At 36.6% G+C, this 25,587-nt stretch overlaps 1 protein-coding gene across 1 annotated transcript; it reads left to right on the top strand.

Moving 5' to 3' along the window:
* Positions 1 to 15,796: 15,796 nt before the first annotated feature.
* Positions 15,797 to 18,114, top strand: LOC113324174 (protein MEI2-like 1). Its single transcript, XM_026572521.1, has 5 exons — positions 15,797 to 16,642; positions 17,311 to 17,345; positions 17,395 to 17,529; positions 17,658 to 17,799; positions 17,905 to 18,114. The coding sequence occupies exons 1-5, from the start codon at positions 15,797 to 15,799 to the stop codon at positions 18,112 to 18,114; spliced, it is 1,368 nt and encodes a 455-aa protein (XP_026428306.1).
* Positions 18,115 to 25,587: the final 7,473 nt, after the last annotated feature.

The following is a 25,587-nucleotide window of genomic DNA, read 5'->3' as shown; positions in this document are numbered from 1 at the left end:
GGCCGTCAAGTATGGGCCCAACCACAACTTATGTGTGTGTGGCGAGTTTAAAGCGACCTGATTGGTCGAGGGAAATAGGGCCGGTTTAGGATGGGGCGTGGCCAATGGCAAGTGGCGCCAGCTGGCCTAAGGCATGTCCATGCCTCCCTTTGCTGCTGCGGCTTCCTGTTTTTTCTGATTGGGCAGGGCTTTGCACCTACTAATCCATGGCGGATTAATTTCCTAGTTTTCCTAGGCTTACTTTCGTCAAGCAAGGTCTGGTATACTGCGCGAGGCGCGAAACCCTAACTTCTGCAAGTTAGTCAGGGAAATTGATTGAATTCTATGTTTTGACACTGAGTTCTTTTAAGTTCATTGCCAGAGAGAAGCATGCTTTTCTGATTGAATACCTTATGCAAATACCTTATCCTTGATATTTGGAAATTCGTGTTACTCTGCTGCGAATGAACACAAATCGTCATGCCATATCAACATTAAGGGTTCAGCCGGGGAACATAGCATAGAAGGCATTCAAAGGAACTTATATTAAGTGAATATAGGCAAGGCACCGAAATTTACAGAACATCTGGGATGGTTGCTACATTCGCCAGTCTGGATAAATTTCATGTAGATATATTGAACGGCTCAATAGATATGCCAGCGGAGAGGTTAGCACTCACGGCTTTGTTTCCTTAAAGAGTGACATCACATCAGATGCAAGGTTTTACGATTTTAACCCTAAGCTAAAAACCACCATCAACAACTTCGTATAGTTGAGATCAAGCAACTAAACCTATAGTTCACCTAGTTCCGTCTGTATTCTCATGCCTCCAACTTATAAATAAGTCACGTACTTGGAACAATTCCTTTGGTTCGTATTACAAACAGTAAAGGAACAACAAATCTGTTTGGTATCAACTCTCTTCAACCAAGTGATATGAGTTGGACAAAGGCTCTTAGGTTTATCTTAACATAAACTCCTTTGTCAGGTCCCTAGATCCATCTTATGTTCAATTACCGAAGTAATCGTTTAAGATTAATCCAACAACACTCTTAATCCAAATAATTGTGTTGATGCCAATCTACTCAATTAATCAATCCAATCTACCACAAGGATAAACCGATTATTAATTGGATCCTCTTTTACGGAAACAAATATTGTGCACACCAAAGATTATAAACCCAAGTCAGATCTTCAATATCTTCTTTGTCTTCAAATCTTCTTAAATCTTCAATAAAAACCTGCACACAATCACTTGAATATCTTATGATCAATAACGCACAGAACGGAGTCTGTTAACAATGGATTATCACAAGATCGTCTTTAGAACTAACAACAGTCTAAAGATCCTTGTCAAAACTCTGAACTAGTTTGAGTGAATCTTATATCAGAAGAGAAAATTCTCAAGCATAAACAAACTAGGTGCAATCAGATTTCAACCACCGTTAGTCAATCAAATCAATCGAAAACAAAAGATAAACCGCAATTATCTAGTTTCCCACCAATGGTACGCTAGAGATTCTCAATCCCAGATAAGACTTTAAACTGAGCGGCCGTAAGAGATTTCGCCTAATTAGGTTACTTTCCTCTCCGAATAGGCGACTACACCAGTAACAACAACAAAAGAGGAAGTCTGTTGTTACGAAGGATTAGTTTGCTAGAAAGGCAAACTTCAAGTATTTATAGACAAGGAAGTTTGGACACCAAGGAATTTCCAAAACCGAAAATATTCTCAAGATATTCATTAAAGCACAAATTCGGTTTCCGTAATTCCTGGAAATGCTCTGTCCAAAAATAATGTTCAAAATCTCTCGAAAAATCTAATTAGTAAATGCACATTACTAATTCTTATATTTCCCTACAAAATAGAATTTAATAACCTTAATTAAAAGATTCTTAACTTACTTATGTTTCGATCTTGGGATTCTCTTCCCTTAGCTGTTAAGGAATAACTTTGAACAATTAAAGAAATAAACATTCATAGCACGTTTTCAAAGTATGTCGACATCCTTACTTTGTAAGTTCTCTTTCACACTTACAAAACCGATTTGTCACACTTCCAAACAAGTTTAGAATTGGTTCATCTGACTTTCAAGAACTAGGTGATTGATCAAACAAACATTCAATCACAATCATGGGTTTAACGGTTCTACCAAAACAAGTTTCGGTTCTACCTTCCATGTGAGTACTGTGCATAGTCACACTAGCTTTCCAAAATTCGGTTGACTAGGTATTAGGATCGGTTCCCCATATATATATGGTATCTAACTTGTATGTGTTTCACATGTCCATAGGATCGGTTCCCCTTTGCCTAAAAACGTGTTGCACATGTCCATAGGATCGGTTCCCCTTTCTGCTATAAACCTTGTTGCACCACATACAAGTGTGAGTGGGGAAAAACGATTTGCTGGCTTTTACAGAATTGAAGAGTCGACCGTGTGGAGACTCCTTGAACCGAGCGAAATGTTGAACCTTACACAGATGCACTGCAAGAAGGGAGTGCTTTAAGTTCGAGAGATCAATCTGTAAGACCCCGGCCTAAACCAAGAACAATGGTCGTTCCAAAGTCAATTCGGTCACAAGAGAGGATGGGTTAATCTGTAGGAGGGAAGCTGAGAAATACGTGAGATCAATGGTGATCTGAAATTGTAGATGTGTTGTGAATTCAGCGTGAAAATGCTCTGAATGATTGAATTTTGCTCAATTGAGAGTAATTTCTGTGAGTTCGTGTAGACGAAAGATTGTATGTGTGAAATTTGATGTGAAATTGCTCGTCTTGGCGAATGTTGTTCGAGTGTTCGAAAACTTCTGTGTTTTCAATCAGGATTCAGAGACATTTTATAGTGTCGTAGTTGAAAACACCATGATCCCTTGAAGTGTGACAGTTGCTGGAATCAGAGAATGGGAAATGGGGAAATCATGTTAAAACCAATTACTCATCGTGCGGAGACTTGGTTAACTTTCCACCCACTACTTTGCTGACTCTTTCAACTGATTGCACGACTTGATCACATTCTCATCGTGGGTGAACACACATGCCGTAGACCGCCAGACCAAAACCCTAGTTAATATCCCCCCATGTGACACGATTGAAATCTCGTGATTTTGGAGTCAGTTGATGACTTTATGGGACGATGAGTCCATGTAGCGCTGAGTTGAACATGTGTGAGTAAATGTTTCGAAACTCATGAATTTAACGTGTCTGCTGAGACGAGGTATCATCATAACCTAAGACGAGCAAAACTGTGTTGCTAAATTGTTTAATATTGATAGTTGAACCAACATTCTCTAGTTTGAGCAAGTATTGCTAGTCTGAGCGAATATTGCTAATTGAGTAAATATTTCCGGTTCGAGCGAATATTGCTAGTTCGAGCAAATATTGCTAGTTTGAACAAATATCGTTCTTTTAATGAATTGTTGGTAGCTGGACCAAGTAAAATATTAATTTAAGTTATTGACTGCTGGGTCGAGCAAAATAAATACGAATGTTAATCATGAAATCAACATAAAATTATCAGAGTGTTCGAATCTACTCAGAATTACGTTTCTGCAGAGCTCTGGATTCAAAACCCTAATTTTACCGAGATAATGATTTATTGAAAATCACATAAGACCGGCTACATGGGGTGACAGGTTCACCATATAACGCCCAGATGCTCGAATGAGCAAAAATACCAAAGTCTCTTGAGGACCAGTTGGTGAAAGAACGATTAAATGTTGTTTTAATCATTTACTGAAATAATGCTCGTGTGAGCGGCAAATCATAAAACCTGGTTTTATGGAAAATATGAGGGACCGGCCAAGAGGTCATGGGACCGGCTCTTCATGTCCGTGGGACCAGTAGATGGTCATTTGAGCAAACTTCCAATTGTTTGGAAAGAGTTTGAACCTAATATGAGCAGCTGAGCAAATTAGGTTAAAATCATTAAAACACGTGGGACCAGCTGTTTGCAACCCTCAGGTCACCCTTGGTCGGTCAAGGGGATGTGCCCGTGTCACCATGATGTTCGTGCTTCAGTCCTGAGAATTTTGATATTTTCTGGTACACGTTTGAGCAACATTTGGAGAAAATATGAAAAATCCATGGTTTTGCTGAAACTGGGAAAAATACATGAGATGATGAAAATAATATATAAACAAGGAATCACAAGGTGTGGGACCGTCCATGGCTAGGGCATGGGCGGCCGGCTGACACGCGGTCCCACGTGCTTTTCCCAGTTTTATGTGATTTTATGTATTTTTCTCTGATTTAAGGGAAATTCCATGAAAATGGAGAGTTTGGAGAAATTAGGGAACTTCCATGAGATTAGAAACATAAATTAAAATATAAAATAGGGAATGGGAGTGTGGGACCGGCAATGGCCGTGGCATGGCCAGCCGGCCAATGGGCGCGGGTCCCAAGGCACTCTTCCCAATTTTATGTAATTTTGATGATTTTAGAAAATTTTCATAAAATCAAAGGGATTTGTTGAAAACCAAGATATTTTGTTGAAATCAGGGAGTTTACATGAAATCAGGAAACAAAACACCAAATAATAATAAAATAGTGGGCGTGTGGGACCGGCTAGGGCATGGCCGGCCGGCTAAAGCCCGGTCCCACAAGTTTTCCTAATTTTTTAATATTTTCCATGATTTTAGAGAAAATACACGAAATTAGGTAATTTTAGGGAAAATTCATAAAATCAAGGAATTTTCATAACTTGAGAAGGAATAATAAAATAATGGGACGTGAGGGGTGGGACCGGCCATGGCCAAGGCATGACCGGCCGGCCGGCGGTCCCGCGACACCTTTCCCTAATTTTATTATTTTTGATAAAATCATGTGATTTAGATAAAAATACATGAAATTAGATAATTTTCATGATTTTAGGGGAAATTCATAAAATCAAAGAATTTTCATAATTTGAGAAGAAATAATAAAATAATGGGACGTGAGGTGTGGGATCGGCGACGGCCAAGACATGGCCGGCTGGTGCTCGGTCCCGCGACACCTTTCCCTAATTTTATTATTTTTAATAAAATCATGTGATTTAGATAATTTCTTTGAAATAAAGGAAATTTGCTCGAACAAGAGGATTTTCATGAGATCGTGAAAATAGTAAAAATATGCTAAAATATAAAATTGGGCGCGGGACTAGTCACGGCATGACTGGTCGGCTGGTGAGCCTAGTCCCCTGGCGCTTTTGCTTAATATTTTATTATTATTATTTTCCCTTCCTATTTTGCATAGGTTCCTCGTTCGTTCGTATTTTTGAAATGCTCGTTCGTGCATTCAAAATGCTGGTTTGTGCATTATCTGCTAATTACACTTGCACCATTTTTGTCAGGGCTTATTCGATGCTCAGATGCCTGTTTCGTTGAATATTTATTACTAACCTGTGGAATTCTGCTGGGAAGAATCACAGATTAAAGTAACGAAATATAACGAGGAATCGTAGAGTATTGCTGGATATTCAGGCGACTAATTGACGACTCGTAGAATATTGCTGGATATTCAGACGATTTAAGATAATTAATTGCTGGCTCTATAATAGAAGGGCTTCCTTTCTAGGAGCATTAATTATCTGATGGTTGAGCAATATGAACTTGTTGGAGTGTCATATTCCTCTTGCATAGTCGGGGAAAACCTGGTTACATCCCGAAGACATTGTCGCTCTATACTAGCAGACATGTTGTCTAGGAGCCGCCCAATCTTTCGATTCTATACAGTATGAGATGTGTCGTGGCCTCAGCTGAGAGACTACACATCTTCATCTTCCCTGAGAGACTTTCTCCATCAGAGGTGGCATGAGCTTTCATGCATAGAGCCATGAGTCTCGATGCTCATCCGATTGCCGGATCCGGAGTAATTACTGAAATTTCTCAGTATTCATGAGATGTGTCGTGGCCTCAGCTGAGAGACTACACATCTACATGTACTCTGAGAGACGGCCTTCTCAGTCAGATATTTTATGGCATGAGCTTTCATGCTTTGATGAGAGACATGAGCCTCAATACTCATCCGGTTGCCGAATCTGGAGTATAGTTTTACAATTCTACCCTTTGACGAAAATCCACCATCTACATTAAGTCCCCTGCTTAGTGAGAAACAATCATGTTCCTCAGTCAGCATTGAATGGTGATTTTCCAGGTACAGACAAAAATAAGTAATTGAACTTTGTCATAAGATAAGATATTACCGGATTTCGACTGAATGAGCAAGCCATGGTTTGAGCGGAAACCTATGTGGCATAATAGAACATCATCCAGTGAACATAAATTTATGTAGAACCGTTTATTCGATGGTGGAACCTTGGTTGGTTTAGGATTCACGGGCCAGGCCCAAAAGGAAATCCTTATGGAATTAGGTTTTGGAAATAAAATTAGGTATAAAAGGGAATTAATCCCTTTTTTTTATCTCTCCCACACGTCCACCACCTTCTTCATCTCCTTCACGTCCTAGCTCAGCATGAGCGAAAAAAATCCGCCGGAAATCGCCGGGAATCGACGTCGTCCGATCATCGCCGGTCAATTTCTGGCCGGCCGTCAGGTGCGTTAAAAAAAATCTTTCAAAGTTTGCTGATTTCATGAGGTATTCATGCTTTCATCATGTTAAAATTCTATACATGTGTATACGTTGATGTGAGTTTTGTAGAAAAACCCTTGTTTTATCAAACGTATGTTCGTTCGATCGTTAGTTTTGAAAACTAATAAAAATCCCTGATTTATGAGAGATTTCTTTATATATGTGGACTTAGGTCTAGTGATAAAACTTAGTGTATGAGCTTTCATGTGAACCAAGATTTTACCTTAATAGATGTGAGCTTTCACAAAACCGAAATAAACTTCGTTTTAAAGGATAATGCTCGTTCGAGGAAAATAGGCATATATATTTTTATGTATGTAAATTTATGTCTAGTGATAAAACTTTATTTATGAGCTTTCATGAGAATTAATATTTTATCACAATAGGTGTTAGCTTTCACAAAACTAGCATAAACCTTCATTTTTTAATAAAACGCTAATACGAAGGAAAATAGATTTTTTTTTTAATATATATGTAGCCGTGGCATATTTTATTCACATGGATTTGTTCTTATTAGATAAATTCTGAAAATTTATATGAACAAATTGCATTAATTATTGATTTGTAAAATCAAGACATGGGTTTTGAGTAACCTTCAAACTAGACAACTTATTTATGATGAAGTCATGTCTTATTGTAAACTTCATAGTTCAGTTGTGTGAATGTTCACGTTATGAAAATTATGTATATGATTTTATGAGAAAATCAATTTTGAAGGTTAATAAAGTTTTGTTCGTTACTGCAGGTTTCAAGGAACAAACTAATTTCGTGTGTTAACTCTTGTATTGCAATCACTATTGTTAGTGAAATTGAAAGAGGTCAGAGTTCAAGATTTACCATTTGTAGACACCGGCGTTTTAATTTGCATGATTCCATCATCTTATTGAATTCGCGGATGAGTGAAATATTGTGTGGATTTCACATCAGCTTTGCGAGGATGTCTGATTCTCCAGCCAATGATACTTCTAGAGATGAAAGGTGTGCAGATGATGATATCTCCATAAAGGAAACATGCACGGATGAGACCCCGTTGGTGAGGAAGACGAAACACCTGGAGTCAAAAATGTCCCAAACATAGATGACGCATTCTTTAAAGTTCCGGAGCCCGAAAATCGTCTCAAGTCCCCGGTATATCGCCTTCTGATCAATCCCAGGACGGTCAATCAAAAGAAATTGGTGACTCCTCGTGCTGCTATTCGGTTTTGTCTTGAACGAGGACTATTGCATGCTTCAATGATTGAATTCAAGCTTTCTCGACGCCCCTTAGAGAAGTTCTCGGGATGGTCTAGACACATGCTAGGATTTCCTCGTGTTAGAGCTATGCTGGATAGAGCACAAATTACCAGGGTCGTTCAAACATCTGGAGTTTTTTATATCTTTCATGACGCACGAGGTATTGTAGCTCTTCTTGCTCGCTGGTGCATCCCAACTCACACGTTTATATGCAGCCGGGGAGAGTTCACTATTACCTTGGAAGATGTAGTTGCTTTATTGCATCTTCCAATTACAGGTAACTTTCCTGAAGAACTTTGGACAGCGGAAGAGAAATCAGTTTCCAAAACTTTAACAACTGAGATGGAGAGAATCAATAAGGTTTTTGGTAAAGGTTGTTACGCTCATTGGTTGACACATTGGTGGCCACGAGAAGTCCCTCTTGATGAACCCGACGGTATGTTGTTTGTTGCTGCTTTCTTGTGCTTATGGATGTCTAGGGATGTGTTTGAAGATGTTGGTACCTTTTTGAAGCCGTTTGTAATTCCTTTCGCTATTAAGCTGGCTCAAGGTGAACAACTTCCGCTAGGTAGCTTATTCTTGGGCTCTTTATATTCTAACCTGGACTCTTTAGTCGTAGACTCCAGTGTTTCCAACGGATTCATGAAGATTGAATACTACGCCAACACGATGTTAACGAGGAAACCGCAAATGCAGAAAAACCTAGAGACCTAGTCCAGATTTGAACACCACACTCTATTAAGCCTCTACAAACACTAGCCTACTCCAAGTTAACTTGAGACTGGAATGTAGTTGAGCCCTAACCAATCTCACACTGATCAAGGTACAGTTGCGTTCCTTACGCCTCTTGAACCTCGCCGTATTCCGCGCACTTGATTCCCTTAGCTGATTTCACCCACAACTAAGAGTTGCTACGACCCAAAGTAGAAGACTTGATAAACAAATTTGTCTCACACAGAAAAGTCTATTTATATATAAATTTGTCTCTCATAGATATACTTATGAGTTATGCTTCGTCTTTTGATAAATCAAGGTGAACAAAAACCAATTGATAAACCAGACTTATGTTCCCGAAGAACAACCTAGTATTATCAATCACCTCACAATAATCTTAATCGATTAATGAAACAAGATATTGTGGAATCACAAACGATGAGACGAAGATGTTTGTGACTACTTTTCAATCTTGCCTATCGGAGAATAAATCTCGCGCAAATCTTAAATAAGATAGTACTCAATCACGATAGAAAACAACAAGATCAGAATACGCAACTACAGAGAAAATAGTTGGGTCTGGCTTCACACCAGTTGCTAGAGTTCTCCTTTATATAGTCTTCAAATCAAGGTTTGCAATCAATGTTACCTTGGTAACAAAGCATTCAATATCCACCGTTAGTTGAAAACCTGATTAGATTCAAGCTAATATCTTTCAACCGTTAGATCGAACTTAGCTTGTTATACACAAATGAAATGTACCATCATTTAGATAAAGGTAACCATACCTAAACGTGTACACTTAGTTGGTTCAACAATTGTTAACCAATGGTTATCCATATGAGAACTTTCATATCAACCTTATTCATCTTTATCATAACTAGTTCAAATGACTCAAATGAACCTAGTTAGAGAGTTTTTCAATTGTTTATATTCTCATAGAAGTATACAAGACACAATTGAAGCAAAATCGATTTTGATTCAATCGAATCATTTCATGAACATTATAGCCACGGTTTCTAAAAGATTGCATTCCTTATTATATAAATGTATTAATTCATGAACAAACCAATTTTAGAACATAACCTACTTAAGTGTGCAAACAGGTACGCTTACCTAAGTAGCCGGACTGAGTTTGGTTACGCCAGAACACGTACGGGTACGCATACCATTTTACACTTTCAAACTCCAGCAGAAATTCACGGACTTGAACTTCCGCCAGTACGCGTACGGGTACGCATACTTAGTTCCCGGACTTCCAACAACCAACCAGTACGCATACGGGTTCGCATACCATGGTTCCCGGTTTTGGACTTTACACAAATGTGAATACACACTATGTTTATATCAAATCATGGTTACATGTTCTAAACCCTCATTTCAACCATTGAAACATTCTTGGAAGACGACAATAGCTGTCTCACACACACTATTAGCTTCAATGCAATTTTCAAGTGATCGAATGATCAATACGAAACATTCTGAGTCTACATCAAATGATTGCCTCACACAAATCATGTAAGATGTTACAAGGAGATTTTCACATGATCATCTTTTGACTTTCGTCAAGAATAAAAGATGAACTCGGTTAAAGTGAAAGCTTACGAACACATATTTCGAGAAATAGATAAGCGAGATAAACTCGGCTCGAAATACCAAATGTGTATAATTGAAGTCTATATAGCAATACGACTTTTTGTCTCAAATAGCAGATAGAGTAGATAGACCTTTGAGTGATAGATGAGTTCAAGTCTCCACATACCTTTTGTTGATGAAGTTCCACAAGTTCCTTTGAGTAGTTATTGTCTTCATTCGATGAATGTCGTGAAGTCTAAAGATCAATTACACTTACTATCCTAATACGAGACTAGAAATCAAGACTTATAATTTTAGCAACTAAACTTGACAAATAAGTTTGAGATAACAACGCTTGCGAGTTCGACCGAGAAGTGCTCTAACAGTTATAATTGTACCTACCATGCATTTTGTATGGCATGGAAAGAAGTTTAACACTAGGCTATGAATGTTGCAAACAAGTATTTATTTTATTGCTGCCGAAATAAAACAACTGCAAAAAGATATTTTTAGTGAGCGTCAAATGTGAAACTATAATGAGAAAATATATTTTTGAAGAGCGTCAAATAAGAAAAGATTTCTATCATTCCAGTGATTACGTTGCCAAATATGTTGGCATAATATCCATCACTTCGGTAACCTGTAAAATCAAATCCAGTGGAGAGCCCTTGGGAGATGGTAACCTTTCTTGAGGCTTATGTAGGGATCAGTTCAAGGAGTTGTTGTTAATGGGTATGTTAGATTAAAAGGATAGTATCATAGTAACATATTGACTAGGCTTTGTAACGGAAAAACAATGAAAGGAAAAAAGCCGAAAAAACCCTAATTTATGGCAAGAATGTATCATAGAAGTGAAAAATACTATAACCCCTACTATATGGGTTGAATATAGAGAAGCCCCACAAAATGGATCCTTCTCTATCAACTCCAGTATTTCACATTTTGATATTTCTAGGCCCATAACTTTAGAATTCAGGGCCTGTAAATAAAAAATTTACTTCATAATACCAAAACAGCCCTTTAGTATATATAGTTATAAAATTAGGCGTAGATTTCATTTTTGGTTTCTTTTTCTTTTTCAGTTTCTCTCTCTAATTTTCTTTAGCTCTCTCTCTCGGATGAAGAACCAGTCCTAGGAACAATACCTAATCGAAATTCTCAATGAAAAAATTATTTCGAAACCTAGATCTAAGATTTACAAAAAAAAATATCCTGATTATCCAAACAAAAAGTCTACATAAACGTCACTTTCTCTCTCTTGTTTTTGCTCTGAAGAGTATTAGGGTTTTCAGTTTCAGAACGTCAACGTCGTAGTTTAACGGAGAAGAAGAAAACGAGTTTAGGTTCATCGATTTCAGATGACGATGCTTATGGATCTCCGTTGATGATTTCGATTGAATAGCTCAATGAACTAATCGATTGAAATAAATAGATTTGATCTATGTCGATTAAATTTGGATTTTTCAGTTGATTCGAAGATATCTCAGGAATTGATTTAATCGATTTTTGTTCAATGGATTTATAGATCTGAATGATTTAGTTCAAATTTATTTAACAACTGATCATCAATCTACGAACTCTCAATTGATTCTAGTTTGTTGTTTCAAAGCTATTCCATGTTAGGTTTTATGATTTGAAGTTGTTGTTGTTTCTTTTGATTTCTGAGATCAAGAAGAATCATCACTGTTTCGGAAGAATAGTAACAGAATCAAGGTACGATTTGTTTTTTAGTTGTTGTTAGTAAATATTCTCGATTCGATTTTAGTTTCATTCTCGATTTCAATTTTGATTTAGTTTTATCACAATCTAATTTCCTACGGGAACCAATTTTGATCTGTTTTTGATAATTTAATTTTTGTTTTGTTCATTTTGATTAGGTGATTTTCAGTTGGGTTGAAGAATAATTTAGGAGTATGTGGATTCAATTGTATAAATCAGGTATGTATAGCTGGATTTAGGAGTATGTGTTTTCCTATGAACTCAATTTGTATTTAAGATCTGTCAAAGTGGTTTAATTAGTATTTGATTGAGAGTAATATTTATTTTTGTTTCAATTGATGTTTGTAGGTGGGAGGAATAGCAGTACCTAATCACATGACATGTTATTCTGGTCTCGGTGGTGCACTCAGTTTTATTATGTACAGTTTTTCCTAACCCTTCAACTGTCTATGAGCTAATAGTAGTGGAGAATACAAATTTTTTATCTCCTATGTTTAGTTAATACTGAACGTGGACTTGTAATGCTTTCAATTTGATATAAATATATGTGAAAATCATCGTTGTTTTAGTTGCTAGAAGAAACTGCTTCGTGCATCGTTGATTTGCGTATAGTATGTTTATATCTGTGATTCATATTCCTAAGAACTGCTGAACTTTAGCAACTGTTGAACAATGCTTGTCAGACGCGGGCTTAGAAATGTTATTTAAGCAATTGTGAAAAGATGTGTAATGTTATTTAAGAAATGTTTTTGTTTCATTGAAAGATTTAGGAGAGAGGTCTGAAATAAAGAAGAAAGTGATATGAAGACACCGATTGGTAAGTTTGATGGAGCAACTGCACAAACAACATAATACGTTGGTCTGTGATCATGGAGTCGGTATGTAACTTCTAGATGTGTAACTTCTAGTTACACAAGTTAAATAGATGTGTAATTTTTAGTTACACATGCTAATCAGATGTGTAACTTCTAGTTACACAAGCTAAAATAGATGTGTAATTTGTAGTTACACATGCTAATTAGATGTGTAACTTTTACTTACACATACTGATTTTGATGTAGTTTTTTAGAGCAGTTTTATCTTGATTTCGTTATCTTGATTTCAAATTGTTAACTTTTGCTTGTTGACCAAAATCTGAACTTACTTTTTGTTCTTGAATGATTATTTCAGCTTGTATTTCTAGTTCAGCTACTTCATTCCCCTCTTACAATAGTGATGGTGGTGGATCTTACTTGATCTGTTAAGGTATTGAACCTTAATTCTTTTTATCAGTTCTTCACTGCTTGTTATATTTCATGATTACAGACCTTTTTTATACAGATAATCAATTTTTGATTGGTGAAAATATGGGATTTTACTTGTATAGTTATCTTTCTTCTGCTCATGCTTTTCCTTCTTTCATATAGTGATGTTGTCATATTTCTTAGATTGTTGAATCAAAGCTTGGATTTTACTTACTATACAGAATGAGCACTGGTATAACAATTATGGTCAAATATTTTACTATATAGAAGGGTATACATGTTTGTGCATCGACACGGCGACTGACATGGTAAACACATGTTCAATAAAGTTAGGGTTAGGTTCATGTTATGAACATTCTTATGTTTTGTGATTTCTCCTGTTAGCTAGTTCGATCTAACTAGGCTGCAAAAATGTCAAAATTCTGAAATCGTGTAACTAGTAGTTACACATTATATGTGTAAAACTTAAGATTTGTATATCTTATGTCATGCATTCATATTTTTTTTATGTTCTGGTCTGATACTGGAATACCAGACAGTCTTTACATGCATAAGTATTGATTAATCCATCTTTTTACAGGTTACCCTCTCTGAGCAGATGAGTTAGGAGGTATGATTGCGTAAGACTTGAGATGACATAGAAGAATATGATGATCAATTGGTGTTTTGGATTGGTGTGTCAATCTGCAGGTGTTGATTATTAATATTACCCTCAATTATCCTAGATAGATGCATGTGTAACTCTCAATTATACTAGATAGATGTATATGTAACTCTCGATTACACTAGACAGATGCATGTGTAAATTCTAGTTATACATGCTAAAAAATTGTTGTAAATGAATATTAAAGTAATACATGTATTTTTTTTATGTTCTCTTTTTTACGTCTATTTTTTGCATATATATACAAGTGTAACTTTGCATTACACATTCCATAAGGATGTGTAACTTCTGGATACACATGTCATATGCATGTGTAACTTATGTTTACACATTCGCGCTGTACTTTAATAATTTCGGGCCTAGATTTAATAATTCTGGGCCTAGATTTAAATTTTATTTAATTATGAGCTTGGAAATATTCATAAGGGTATCAAGGTCTTTTAATAATTCGGGACCTAGATTTAAACTTCTGTTAATTAAGGGCCTCATATTATGGGTTACCCATGGATGGGGCCTGAGCGTAATTTTCTCATCATAGAATGTCGGATGAAGGCTTAAAAGGGGGTCCACGAACTGCATTTTTAGTGGAACGGGAGCCGTCAATCGGTGGAGATGGGCCCATCAAGAACCATCAGATTGGACAAAACAATTTGTTTTTTTCGTGGAACGGGAACCCTAGCTATATTGCTTAAGTGCAGTTCCTATGGTAATGAACAAACTCAAAATTCTGTTGAGCCACGTGGATGGTCAAACGGGTTTCTCCACTATGGTAAAGCAGGGCAAAATGAACAGATTTGATTTTCTAGGGCTCCACTAGTATTTCTTTTTAATATAAAATGTTTTGTAGGATAAAGATGAAAAATAAAATATAATATTTACGTGAGATGAAATAAGATGAAGTGAGATAAAATATGATGAAGTGAGATAAAATATGATAAAGTCGGATAAAATAAGATTAAAAAGTAATAAAGTATTCACGAATTGTATTTGGGCCATAATCCAAGAGTCGGGACGTCACTGGGAATGTCTCTGGCGTTTTTGGCATGGCCGCGCGTTGGTGCTTCCAACGCCTGCGTTTTTGGCAAGAACGCGCGTCCTTCTCCGAAACGCGCGTCCTTCTCCGAAACGCGCGCTGGATGTTCCGACTCAATGTTCTACTCAACAGATTTGTTCATTTGAATATCCATTTTTCATGTTTGTTCATTCCATAGTGGGAGCGAAATGAACAAACTCTGAGTTTGTTCATTCCATACGAACTGCGCCAAGGTATATAGCTTGAGATTATTTTCTTATAAAAAAAAACAGATTATGGCTGTTTAGTTTCTTATTAGTTTCTTTTTTGTACCGAAGCTAAGATTTGTTTTGTTACAAAACATTCATTCATATTTTATTTTTATTTATAGCGTGTGGACAATTTAAAAACTTTTGCAGACTTTTTATGAAACCGAAACGGGAGAGAAAGAGAGGGAAAAAAGTAGGTTTCGCGTAACACGGGAAATGCGACAGTGAAACAGTATGCCGTCTCTACTAATATCCCGTGAAATATGCGTCCCCATCCTCCGATCTGATACTCTCCATGCACAAGCCATCGCTAGACTCACAATGATTGTGACTTAAAGCAGCAACAAACCAAACCAAGTCACTTCAGATGACTACTGTAAATCACTGACGACAATTTCTTACAACTGGAGAACATGCAAGAATGCATGGCGGTGATATTAATCCACGGTTAAAACACAACAATAATAAAAAATATCTCTGATCATTTGTCTTAAATATGTCTGGTAAAAATAATTTGTATTAATTACCCAGCCAATTAACTGAAGAGTGAAGAGAACTCCCACTTGAAGTAATTCACTCCTGAATCCTGATTCCCGAAGTAATTACAGGTGTAGTTGTAGATAAGACAATGTTGGGACCCATTGGACATTATTTACAAAGTAGAGGGAGTACAAAGGGGATGAACTGCAGCATTAGCAGTGAAGAACATTCTCATTCTTTATAAAAAGACTCAAAACCCTAATAAATTACTGTACATTTTTCATTTCATCGCTACCCCCTCCTTCCAAGCACAGCTCTCAAGTCTCAACCCTTCTTCTTCCATGGCTGCTGAGCTGAACCCAAATGCTCAAGAATACTACCCATCATCTTTTCTTCCCCCAACAACTCATCATCTGATTCATCTTCCTTGCTATGAAATTAGTAGTTATAGCAACATCTTGCGTTATCCTCCTCTCCCTCCTTCAATCAGTTGCAATCCTGCTTACTTCTTCACTTCTCCTGATACCAGTACTCCTGCCTACCCCTATGAACTTCCTCCTCCCTCAAATCCAAATGTTTTTCCAGCTGATTTTTTGGTTGGATACTATACTACCACTCAACATACCAGTGCGCACCCTTACTGCCCAAAGTACTACCCAAATGTTAACTTCAGTGATATGGGTCTCGATTATTATCATCACTCGCAGCAAACAAGGATCCCACCACCATCACTACCACTAGTATCGTCATATTCATCATCACCAGTCATGAATCAGATTAGGGTTTTAGAGGAACTAAACAATACTGATGAAACTGATTATCATCATCAGCAAGCAATAACAGTTGCAGCAATAGCTTCTGATTATGATGATCTGGTGGGAAATAAGGAGAGCTATGAGAAAAAACAATCATCTCCCATTTCTTTATCTCCTCCTTATGAACAGGGGAGTGGTAGTAGCAGCAGCAGCAGAAAAATCTGGAATAAGGGTTTCAACGGTAAGCCGGCGGAAAGTATTTTTTATCGGAAAAACAATAACTCGCTGGGAAGCACTGCTCATCAACATCATTATCCAGGTATGAAGAATTACAATAGAAAGTCAAAATCACCTTTTATGATGTATTCCATGGTCAAGAATCGCGAAGATGATGAAGTTGAACCGGTTCAACAGAACAGCAACAAGACAACCGTGATGATCAAAAACATTCCCAACCAATACACGTATAATACTCTCTCTAATCTAACTTTTGATTATTTTCGCCCGGGCTTTTGTCCACAAATGCACAATAGTTACTGATTGTGGTTTAGGTTTATTAGTACAGTGTGCATGCTCGTCTTATTATTATTTTTGATCATCTGAGTAATTTTGCTTTTACCCTTTTCAATTCCTCACCGATTATGAAGATTTCTAGGGGATTTTTTTTTTTTTTTTGGATGGGGTAGTTCAAAAGCTTACTCACTTTATTTATAAAAAGTTGTTTTGTTAAATTGTATACTCGTATACATGTTAAGGTTTAATAAATAATTGTTTTAATAAATAATTGTTTAATGTTATTGTAAATTGTTTTTTTTTTCTTATTCTACTAGAAAATTGTAATTCTTGCACTAAAAACAACAAATCATGTTCTCAATGTAAAGAGTTGTTGTTTTCATTGCAATAAAACAAACAAATCTTGTTTCCAATGCAAAAAAATGTCAATTTAATGCACCTTAACATGTATACGGGTATACAAATTAAGAGGACTCTTATAGACTGTGTCCATTATGCCATTATTTCCAAGAAAAGTTTATTAATTGCACAGCAGAGATCTCAAGGAATTTTTCATGTTTGCTTTATTGGTTTGTTGTATATTGCAGGGTATCCGAAAGGTTTTGCCTCTTTTAAATTCTGGGTATCGATCTTCTAATACTACATTATTCTGTTTGGTGTTTTTTTAGTAGGAAAATGTTGATTGAATTCTTGGACAAACATTGCCAATCTGAAAACGAAAAGGCTAAGTTGTCATCAACCGACAAAGAAAGTCTACTAACACTTCTATCAGCTTATGATTTTGTATATCTCCCCATTGATTTCTGGTTAGTACCACGGATATACAATGTTAGCAGTAAATTAACCTTGATTGGAAAAAATGAGTAGAGAGGCCTTCATATGATATCCTAGATTAGCTGCTAATTTTCTGTCTAATTTCTCTCTTCTTCTGTAGTACTGATGCGAACAAGGGATACGCGTTTGTGAACTTCACAAACCCAACTGCAGCATGGAAATTGAACTCTTTCTTAAACAAATATGAGTGGAATGTCTTGAACACTAAGAAGATTGCTCGTGTTACATACGCGAGACGTCAGGTGAATGATTTCGTTTTGGGTGTCTCTATCTTACCTTTTAGCTCTCTAGATTTTGTAAAATTGATACATCCCAGTGAAATGTTCATATACATTTTCTATATGCAGGGCAAGGAAGAACTAGTGAATTACTTCGAGGGCACCGAGTTTTATTGTGATTCTGATGAATTGCTACCTATTTGCTTTGTACCGTACCGAGATGGGTGTGAGAAGGAGATGGTTAAACAAAGTATTGTGGGGAAATGTATTGGCTATCGCAAAGAGTGCTATCACCACTGGTGTCGTTGCCATTCAGCTCGAAACCAGAAAAATGTCTAGTGTGGCTAAATTATTCCGTTATTGTGTCTTTCATTTTAACCTGTGATTAGTCAAAATCTTGGCTAACTAGCTAAAAAAGTTCAATCCCGAATTAGGTTGGGCAAGGTAGACCTTACCACCTGTAATGGTACTGATCAAAGTACCTTGTGTATATAGGTGGTGTTGTCAACCATAACCCCCGTAAGGTTAGGTTTTCATTTTGTACTCGATGTCATGTGTGCGTGTTTGTGTTCGGTTTCTGTCAAGGGAAAATATTGTTGTTAATCAGCTAAAGTTAGTTTGTTGTTCAGATTTGGTTTCTGTTTCACTAGTAACAATGCTGTTACTTAATGTTAGTTTGTTGTACTCTTTAGATCATGTAAAAGCAAAATAAATGTATAAGTTAGTTATAGTCTGGTCTAATCAGTGTTATGTATGCTGTAGTTGGCTTCCTTCGAACTGGCAATCCCGATTTGGAATGGCTCCTTCTCCTTGATATGTACTAGGCAACTACCTTTGGTTACCGAGTGAATTGAGCACTTGTGAATGTGCAGGAAGCTCTCCTGAATCACTTGGATATGTTACACATTGCCCAGTGTTCTTTTAAAAGTTCTTTTGAAATACAGAAAAACCTCCGGCTTCCCGTATTTTGCACCTTTTATTGGACTTATAAGGTTATCGAAACGAGTATATTTTTTGTGAAACATGTGTTTTTCACTTGCATTTTAAGTGGTAATTTTTGTTTTCACTCGATATAAAAAAATATTCAATTTGCATGTGAACTGATGGTTATCTTTACACTGAGCTTTCTTTTATAAGATTCCTGTGAAAGAAATATTATTTTCATTTAGAGAGAGAAAAGTAAGAAGCATATTATTTTCCTAATTTTGAATGAAATTACTATTTACCTAGTTTAATGCAATGCACGGGTACAGGGTTATGGGCTGGCAAAACCCTAACTTGATTTGAATTTTAGAAATGCCAGGTCTTATTTAATTTCATGGTGGTGATTACCTAAAACTAACGAGTTTTGTTTTCTAAGGCTGCCAATGGGGATGCCAGGTTTAGGGGGTGTACCAAGCCAAGGCAAAAACTATTTTGTCCTATGTGAAAATCTGTTTTGTCTTATATTTCCTCCGTTCCTATTATAAAGGCGGAGAAGTAAAAAATTATAGTCCCTATATATAGGCGGATATCTATTTCCAGTGTGATTTCTTCCCTATATACTCTTATTAAAGAGTATGATATTCACAAATTTAGTTAATGACTTTCGTGATTCCCAAAAACAATTACATTTTTTTAAATACCTTAGTGAGATAAAAACTTTTAATATATTCATATTTTTCATATTTCCTAGACAAATGTATTGGAAATTGATGAGGATAAATCAGGTACAATTAGGAAAATTTATAAAAACTAAAAAATTTCATATTCTAAGAAAATTTCACTTTTCCGCCTATACAGGGGACGGAGGGAGTAATAGTTTTGGTACACACCCACCTAAGTTGATACCTATTAGCAATGTTGTTGTTTTCCATTACGTTTCCCCAAGGAGATAATGCAGAATATCTTTACGCAGGTGAGGTCAGAGTGACACAATCTAACTAGTCTCGTCTAAAAAGGTAATCCTCGAGAGAGAGCAATGAAGAAGAGAAGCAGACTGATGGGAAATGGCCTGAGCTTCTTGAGTATAACTTTCTTGTCAAAGCAAGGACGGTGGAGGATGAGGAAACATTCGGCCGCCGTCTGAACATCCACATCAACGGCATCACATCAGTAAATGTATTAAATGAGCTAACCGCATAATGTGCGCTGGTGGGTCATCAGATAAGAACTAATCCAAAAGGTTAGAATTTCACGGAGCGTAGGTTTTCTTAATACTTTCTCTGTCCCAAATTAATTGAACTAGTTATAATTTGTACAATTCTTAAGACAAGGGATGGCCATTTGTCCCATCCAATCCCATCCCCGTGGATACCCGTCCCATTTGGGTAGGATTTTACCCGCACGAATGGAGATGGGATCGGGTATGGGTAATACCCAAAACCTAAGCTACGGGGATGAGATGGGGACGAGATTCAAGGTCCCCACCCCGTAGCTTTCATCTTATAAGGGTTTAGACTTTTATGCAAGAATTTGTATCAAATTTTTATACTCCCACCACTTAGTGGTGCTTTTTTTCATTTATTATATTTTTGATCGTTCTTTTATATTCAATAATTTCGCTTCTTTGTTGTGATCAGACACATTCTCTAAAAGTTAAAATAGTGTAAATGATACATATAATGAAAGGTAATGAAATGGTTGACACGGATGAAGATAGAATGGAAACATACAATTCTGCACCAACTTTTCTCACCTGAAGACGTTTTTAAGATTCCACAAATGAGAATACCGACCCACTCTGAAGATAAATTAATATGGACATTAACCCGCAATGGACAATTCTCAGTCAAGTCTGCATACAGAAAACTGGTGGAAATCAAAACAAATACTACTGTCACTCAGGATACTACTTTGGCAGAGTTCTGGAAGCAATTATGGGGTTTAAATACACTACCAAGGATAAAAACATTTCTTTGGAAATGTATTCAAGATATCATTCCCTCCAGTGAACGTATGGAAAGGGTAATGCAATACAGTGGAGAAAATTGCAGTATCTGTCATCATGGTGTTGAAACAACTAAACACATCTTATGGGAATGTGCGTTTTCTCGGGCGGTCTGGACATCGGCCGGGTGCAAGAAGAAGCATGCCAGATGCTACCCAAACAGTTGCTAAGTGGATTACAAGTTGGTTCTCTAATGAATTTAGCAAATTAGACAGTGATTGGATAGTGAAAATGGGCAATACTTGTTGGGAAATTTGGAAGGAGCGTTGTCGAGTTGTCTTTGATGAGAAGAAACTCGATCCAGTGGAAGTTATCCAGACAGTTCAACAACTAAACAATACAACAGGAAAAGGAATGTTGAAGAGCAAATGCATGCACAATAACAACAGTCTGCTTAATGCTCAACCAGCAAACTGGCTACCACCTCTAGAGCCTTTTTTATCTATATGTTGTGATGCTTCTTTTAAAAAAACCGACTCTTCAACTTTTAGTGGGATTGGATTAATACTTCGTAATTTTACACGTGCATTCAAACGGGGACGTTGCATCCATGAGTGTGGACATTTAGATGCAGAGCATGCGGAGATAGTAAGGCTGTTGCATGCTATGAAATGGGCGGAAGAACTCAACTTGCAGAGTGTCAGGTTCGAGCTTGACGCACATAATGTGGTGAAGGCAACGAAGGTAGAACATCAACTTGTCAGATGGGAATCTCAATCTATTATCTTCGATATTATTAGTATTTTAAGCAAACATCCAAATTGGAGTTGCATTTTTCTTAGTCGTAAGCTGAATAAACCAGCAGATAGGCTGGCAAAACATTTTCGCATTTTTAAAATTAGTAAGGAGTGGATTCATTACCCACCAAACTTCATTGTTAATACATTACATGCAGATACAACGCCTGTAACAGGTTTCAGTTCTTAATAAATTTCTTTTTGCATCAAAAAAAAAATTGTACCTAACATGCATATCGTATTGCATGGAAAGAAAATTAATACCAGACTATGAAAGTTGCAAACATGTATTTATTTTATTTCCGCCGGAATGGAGCAACTGCAAAATGATATTTTTAATGAGCTTAAATGCGAACCTACTTTTGATAACTATAAAAACAAGATGTTCGGAGTTTGGATCCTGCAAAAAAGTAAGCATAGCATTTGCGCTACCAGAGAGAGAGCGAGGGGATCAAGGGTTCGGAAAGGTGGCATCAAGCGCTAGCGAAAAAGCACGAAGACCTACTTGCTGGTAGAGATGGGACTTGAATTGGCTCAACCCGTCCAACTCATGCCCAACTCCAATGTTGGGCAGGCATGGACAATATAACTCGAATCCTTGGGTGAGCATGGGCAAAAAGTTTACTCCCCAAACATAATTTGGGTGACCATGAGCCACGGGGACAAACTCTGCTAACCTGAACCAACCAGAAGAATTATGACATAGATATAAATGAATTGCTTTAATGTAAGATATAATTATTTACAATAATTTATAACTATAATTCAATTTAACATAGAAAATTTTATATTATATCTATCTCATTCAAAATCTATTATATAATTGTAAATAATCTCAATTTTCTTGAAATTAATTTGTAATGACCTGTCCCTCCACTGATGCTGTCCCCACTTAGCCGTTACGGTCATCCGACAATGTGGGGTTTTTAGCAGGCAATGTTGCGGTCATTCTCCAACAACTTCCTAGGAGGTCACCCATCCCTGAATTACTCCGGTCCCAACATGCTTAACTACATAGTTTTCTGCCAATTGTGCAGCCAATTGAAAAAATCTCGGTATTAAGAAAGGACAAATCATTACTTATATTCCTTCGTAGAATCCCATCTTTTGAATTGGAGTTTTACATAATTATAGATGAAGTAGTCAAATACTTCATCTATTGAAAGCTAAGTGGGTGGAATTTTGATTTGGGTTTGTCTTACAAGATAGGCAAAAATCTATTTCTAAAGTGGTTTCTTAGGTATGTACCCTCCTTATGATGTAGTGGTGTCATCAACATTAATTTAATAAGTTAAGTTTATTAGAATATGTTAAGGGTAAATTAGAAAAAAGACCAGAAATACACGAAGCCTATAGATTTTTCTTAAAATTTTGCATATATAATGGAATTTTAGTTCGAGTTTGGCTTGGCCGAGAGCAGGGATTATGGGATCAAAACTATCACTCAATGTGAAAGAAATTGATCAAATTTGGAGCTATTATGAATATTAGAGAGGTCCACTTTTACCCAAACTCATTTATACACTCATTCAAGTAAAGGAGCGCCTGATAGTGGAGATTAAGAGGCTAACCTTCAGCGGCTTGAAAAAGAAAAAAACTTGAGCGGGTGACCATGTCTCTCAAGCGTTTTTTTCTTTCTTCTAAAAAAAACTTTTTAATGTGGGTCGTACAAATTTAATTACTAATCTATAAAAGTGGGTAAAATTCGGATTTTTTTTTTTTGCTTTTCAAATGTACCCCCATTTTTTCGAACTTTACAAATGTATTCCTGTTTTGACTTGGTCTCACTGTTTTTTAGGAAAAAACCGTTTCCATCTAGCTAATTAAGTGCAAGGTGAAAATTATCTCACCTATTAGAAAGTCCTATTTATCCATGAACCACATATCTTTTGTACTTGGTCGATTTTCCACCAACTAAAAACTCGGAACTCTGAATTTGGGAATGATGAACCCTGAACTAATAACCCTGAATATTAACCCTGATCATGGAAATGATGAACCCTGAAATAAAATCAACGAACGCTGAACTTGGAAATGAAGAACACTGAACTAAAATCTATAACCCTAAATTTGGGAATGATGAACCCTGATCCAAAATCCATGAACCCTGAATTTGTGAATGATGAACCCTAAAACGTAACCCTGAACTTGGGAATGACGAATCCTGATCTAAAAACTCTGAACCCTGAACTTGGGAATGATGAACCCTTTTGGGGAATGACGTAACGAACCTAAAAATGGTGAAACGATCTTGAACCGAGCTCGACGAACCTGAAAAATAATGTAGAAGGTTGACATGGCAACGAGTAAAGGGTAAATAAGTAAAATATAATGGGACTTAACCAAAATGGATGGAAAAGTTGACGACAGGGGGTAGATTTTCAAATGTCAAAAAAACAAGGGTACATTTGTATATATCTCATAAAAAACATATTGTAGAGGATGATGTTCAGCCGCTTGAGTGATATTTTTTCTCTCCATGCGGCTGATCATAAGTCTCTTTATGTGTTTAAACTGCATGCCCCACGGTCAAATCAGACTTCCTCTTCTAGTCTCTCATTGGATTTTGAAGTAAATAAGTATTTTTAACACTCACTCAATAGCACTTGCTTTAACCCAACCAATCCGACCAAGTCTTATATATCCCTGATTGTAGGTTTATATGAACAAGGTCCGGATTGTTCAGGCTTTCGCCACATCTTCACCCAATCTAATGTACGGCGGATTTCACTTTTGACATCCTACCCGATATAATATCCGTGGAGTATGACATGGATGATCCAATGGATTTCTTCTCTATATTAATATTTAACATACAAAAAAAAATTACAAAAAAAAAAAACAACTTAAAATCTCGTCATCATTACCATGATTTTCAATATTAACTCAATATAGAACGTTTCCTTTACTCACCCTTCAAATAATACCAAAGAAACTCGTCTCTCATCAAATACTAGTAAAAAAAACTCATTAATAACATTTCACAATAACAATTTTAATTATATTTAATATAATAATATCAGAATATTTGTATTAGTACTCCGACTATTGATAAACGCATTTATGTGTCTGATTTATCTCAATTCTCTATTATTGTTGGTGCTAAATTTTATACCTATTATGACTTTTTATGTTTTTGTAGGTATTTTTGGAGAAATAAACATGTGCAGAAAATTTGGCTCGAGAAGTGGTATTTGCACCCTCGAGGGGAAATACTGAAGACACTCCGAAAATATGTTGGAAACACCCCAGAGTAGTGTTATTGGCCCCCAAGAGAAGTTATAAAGGCACATAGGTTTTTACTAAGGACACCTCCATATTTACTATTGGCACCCACTGCTATGTGGACCTTTCATTTTACTACGTGCACTCCCTTTTCCTTCCACTTTTCAAAATTGAATTTTGGCGCGAAACTAAGCTTAACGTCTGCGAGTTTTGGTTGTGATTTCTGGGAAGAATTAGTACAAGATTTTGGAGGAGATTTTCATGGTAATGACTTGGTTTGGGCCTATGATGACAAGACAGGGTTGGTGATGAGTTGGATACGTGAAAAAGAAAATTATCTCAATTATTCTCAAAACAGGGGACTAGAGTTTCTCGGGATTTTATCGATAGACAGATCAGGTGGGAAATTGAGAAGTCTAGCCTACATAGTAACCACATCCATGTTGACAGATTCAGGTGCTACTCCATGAAGATGTTCCTGTACTACTAGCAGAAAAGGACCGAAGCTCCATAGATTTTCTTGTAGAGCTTTGTTGACATCAGATGGAGATTTTAGCCCAAAAACAAAGATATTGTTTTCTCTTCCTTTTATTATCAGCGTACATTCAGGTTCATAAGTTTGCCTTTTCCTTGCTGAGCTTGAAATCACAGTTAATTTTTGCTATGATTAGTGTCTTATTTTTGTTTTTGTTTTGTTTCTGCTTTTCTGCATTTGTTGTTGTGATAGTCGATACTCCTTGTTAATGCTCAGTTGAGTACTCATTTGAATGGTTGAGAACTAATTATTTGAGTTTATCACACCACATAACAGATTTCATGGTGAACAGTTCGAATAACCAAATCCAGAAGTACCACCAATAGAATTTAACTTCTTCTTTGACTATAAGGTTAAACCACATTCGGGGGGTGGGGTGGGGTGGG

The sequence above is a fragment of the Papaver somniferum genome, chromosome 1 (assembly GCF_003573695.1).
Source record: "Papaver somniferum cultivar HN1 chromosome 1, ASM357369v1, whole genome shotgun sequence".
NCBI classification, from domain to species: Eukaryota; Viridiplantae; Streptophyta; class Magnoliopsida; order Ranunculales; family Papaveraceae; genus Papaver; species Papaver somniferum.
This window is presented reverse-complemented; position numbering and strand designations above follow the sequence as displayed.

What these genes read in the sequence shown, in the direction of transcription:
- LOC113324174 (XM_026572521.1), top strand. Translation starts at nt 15,797, where the DNA reads ATGGCTGCTGAGCTGAACCCAAATGCTCAAGAATACTACCCATCATCT. An exon ending in TATCTCCCCATTGATTTCTG is followed by an intron (nt 17,530 to 17,657) that starts GTTAGTACCACG and finishes CTTCTTCTGTAG; the next exon opens with TACTGATGCGAACAAGGGAT. An exon ending in TTACATACGCGAGACGTCAG is followed by an intron (nt 17,800 to 17,904) that starts GTGAATGATTTC and finishes TTCTATATGCAG; the next exon opens with GGCAAGGAAGAACTAGTGAA.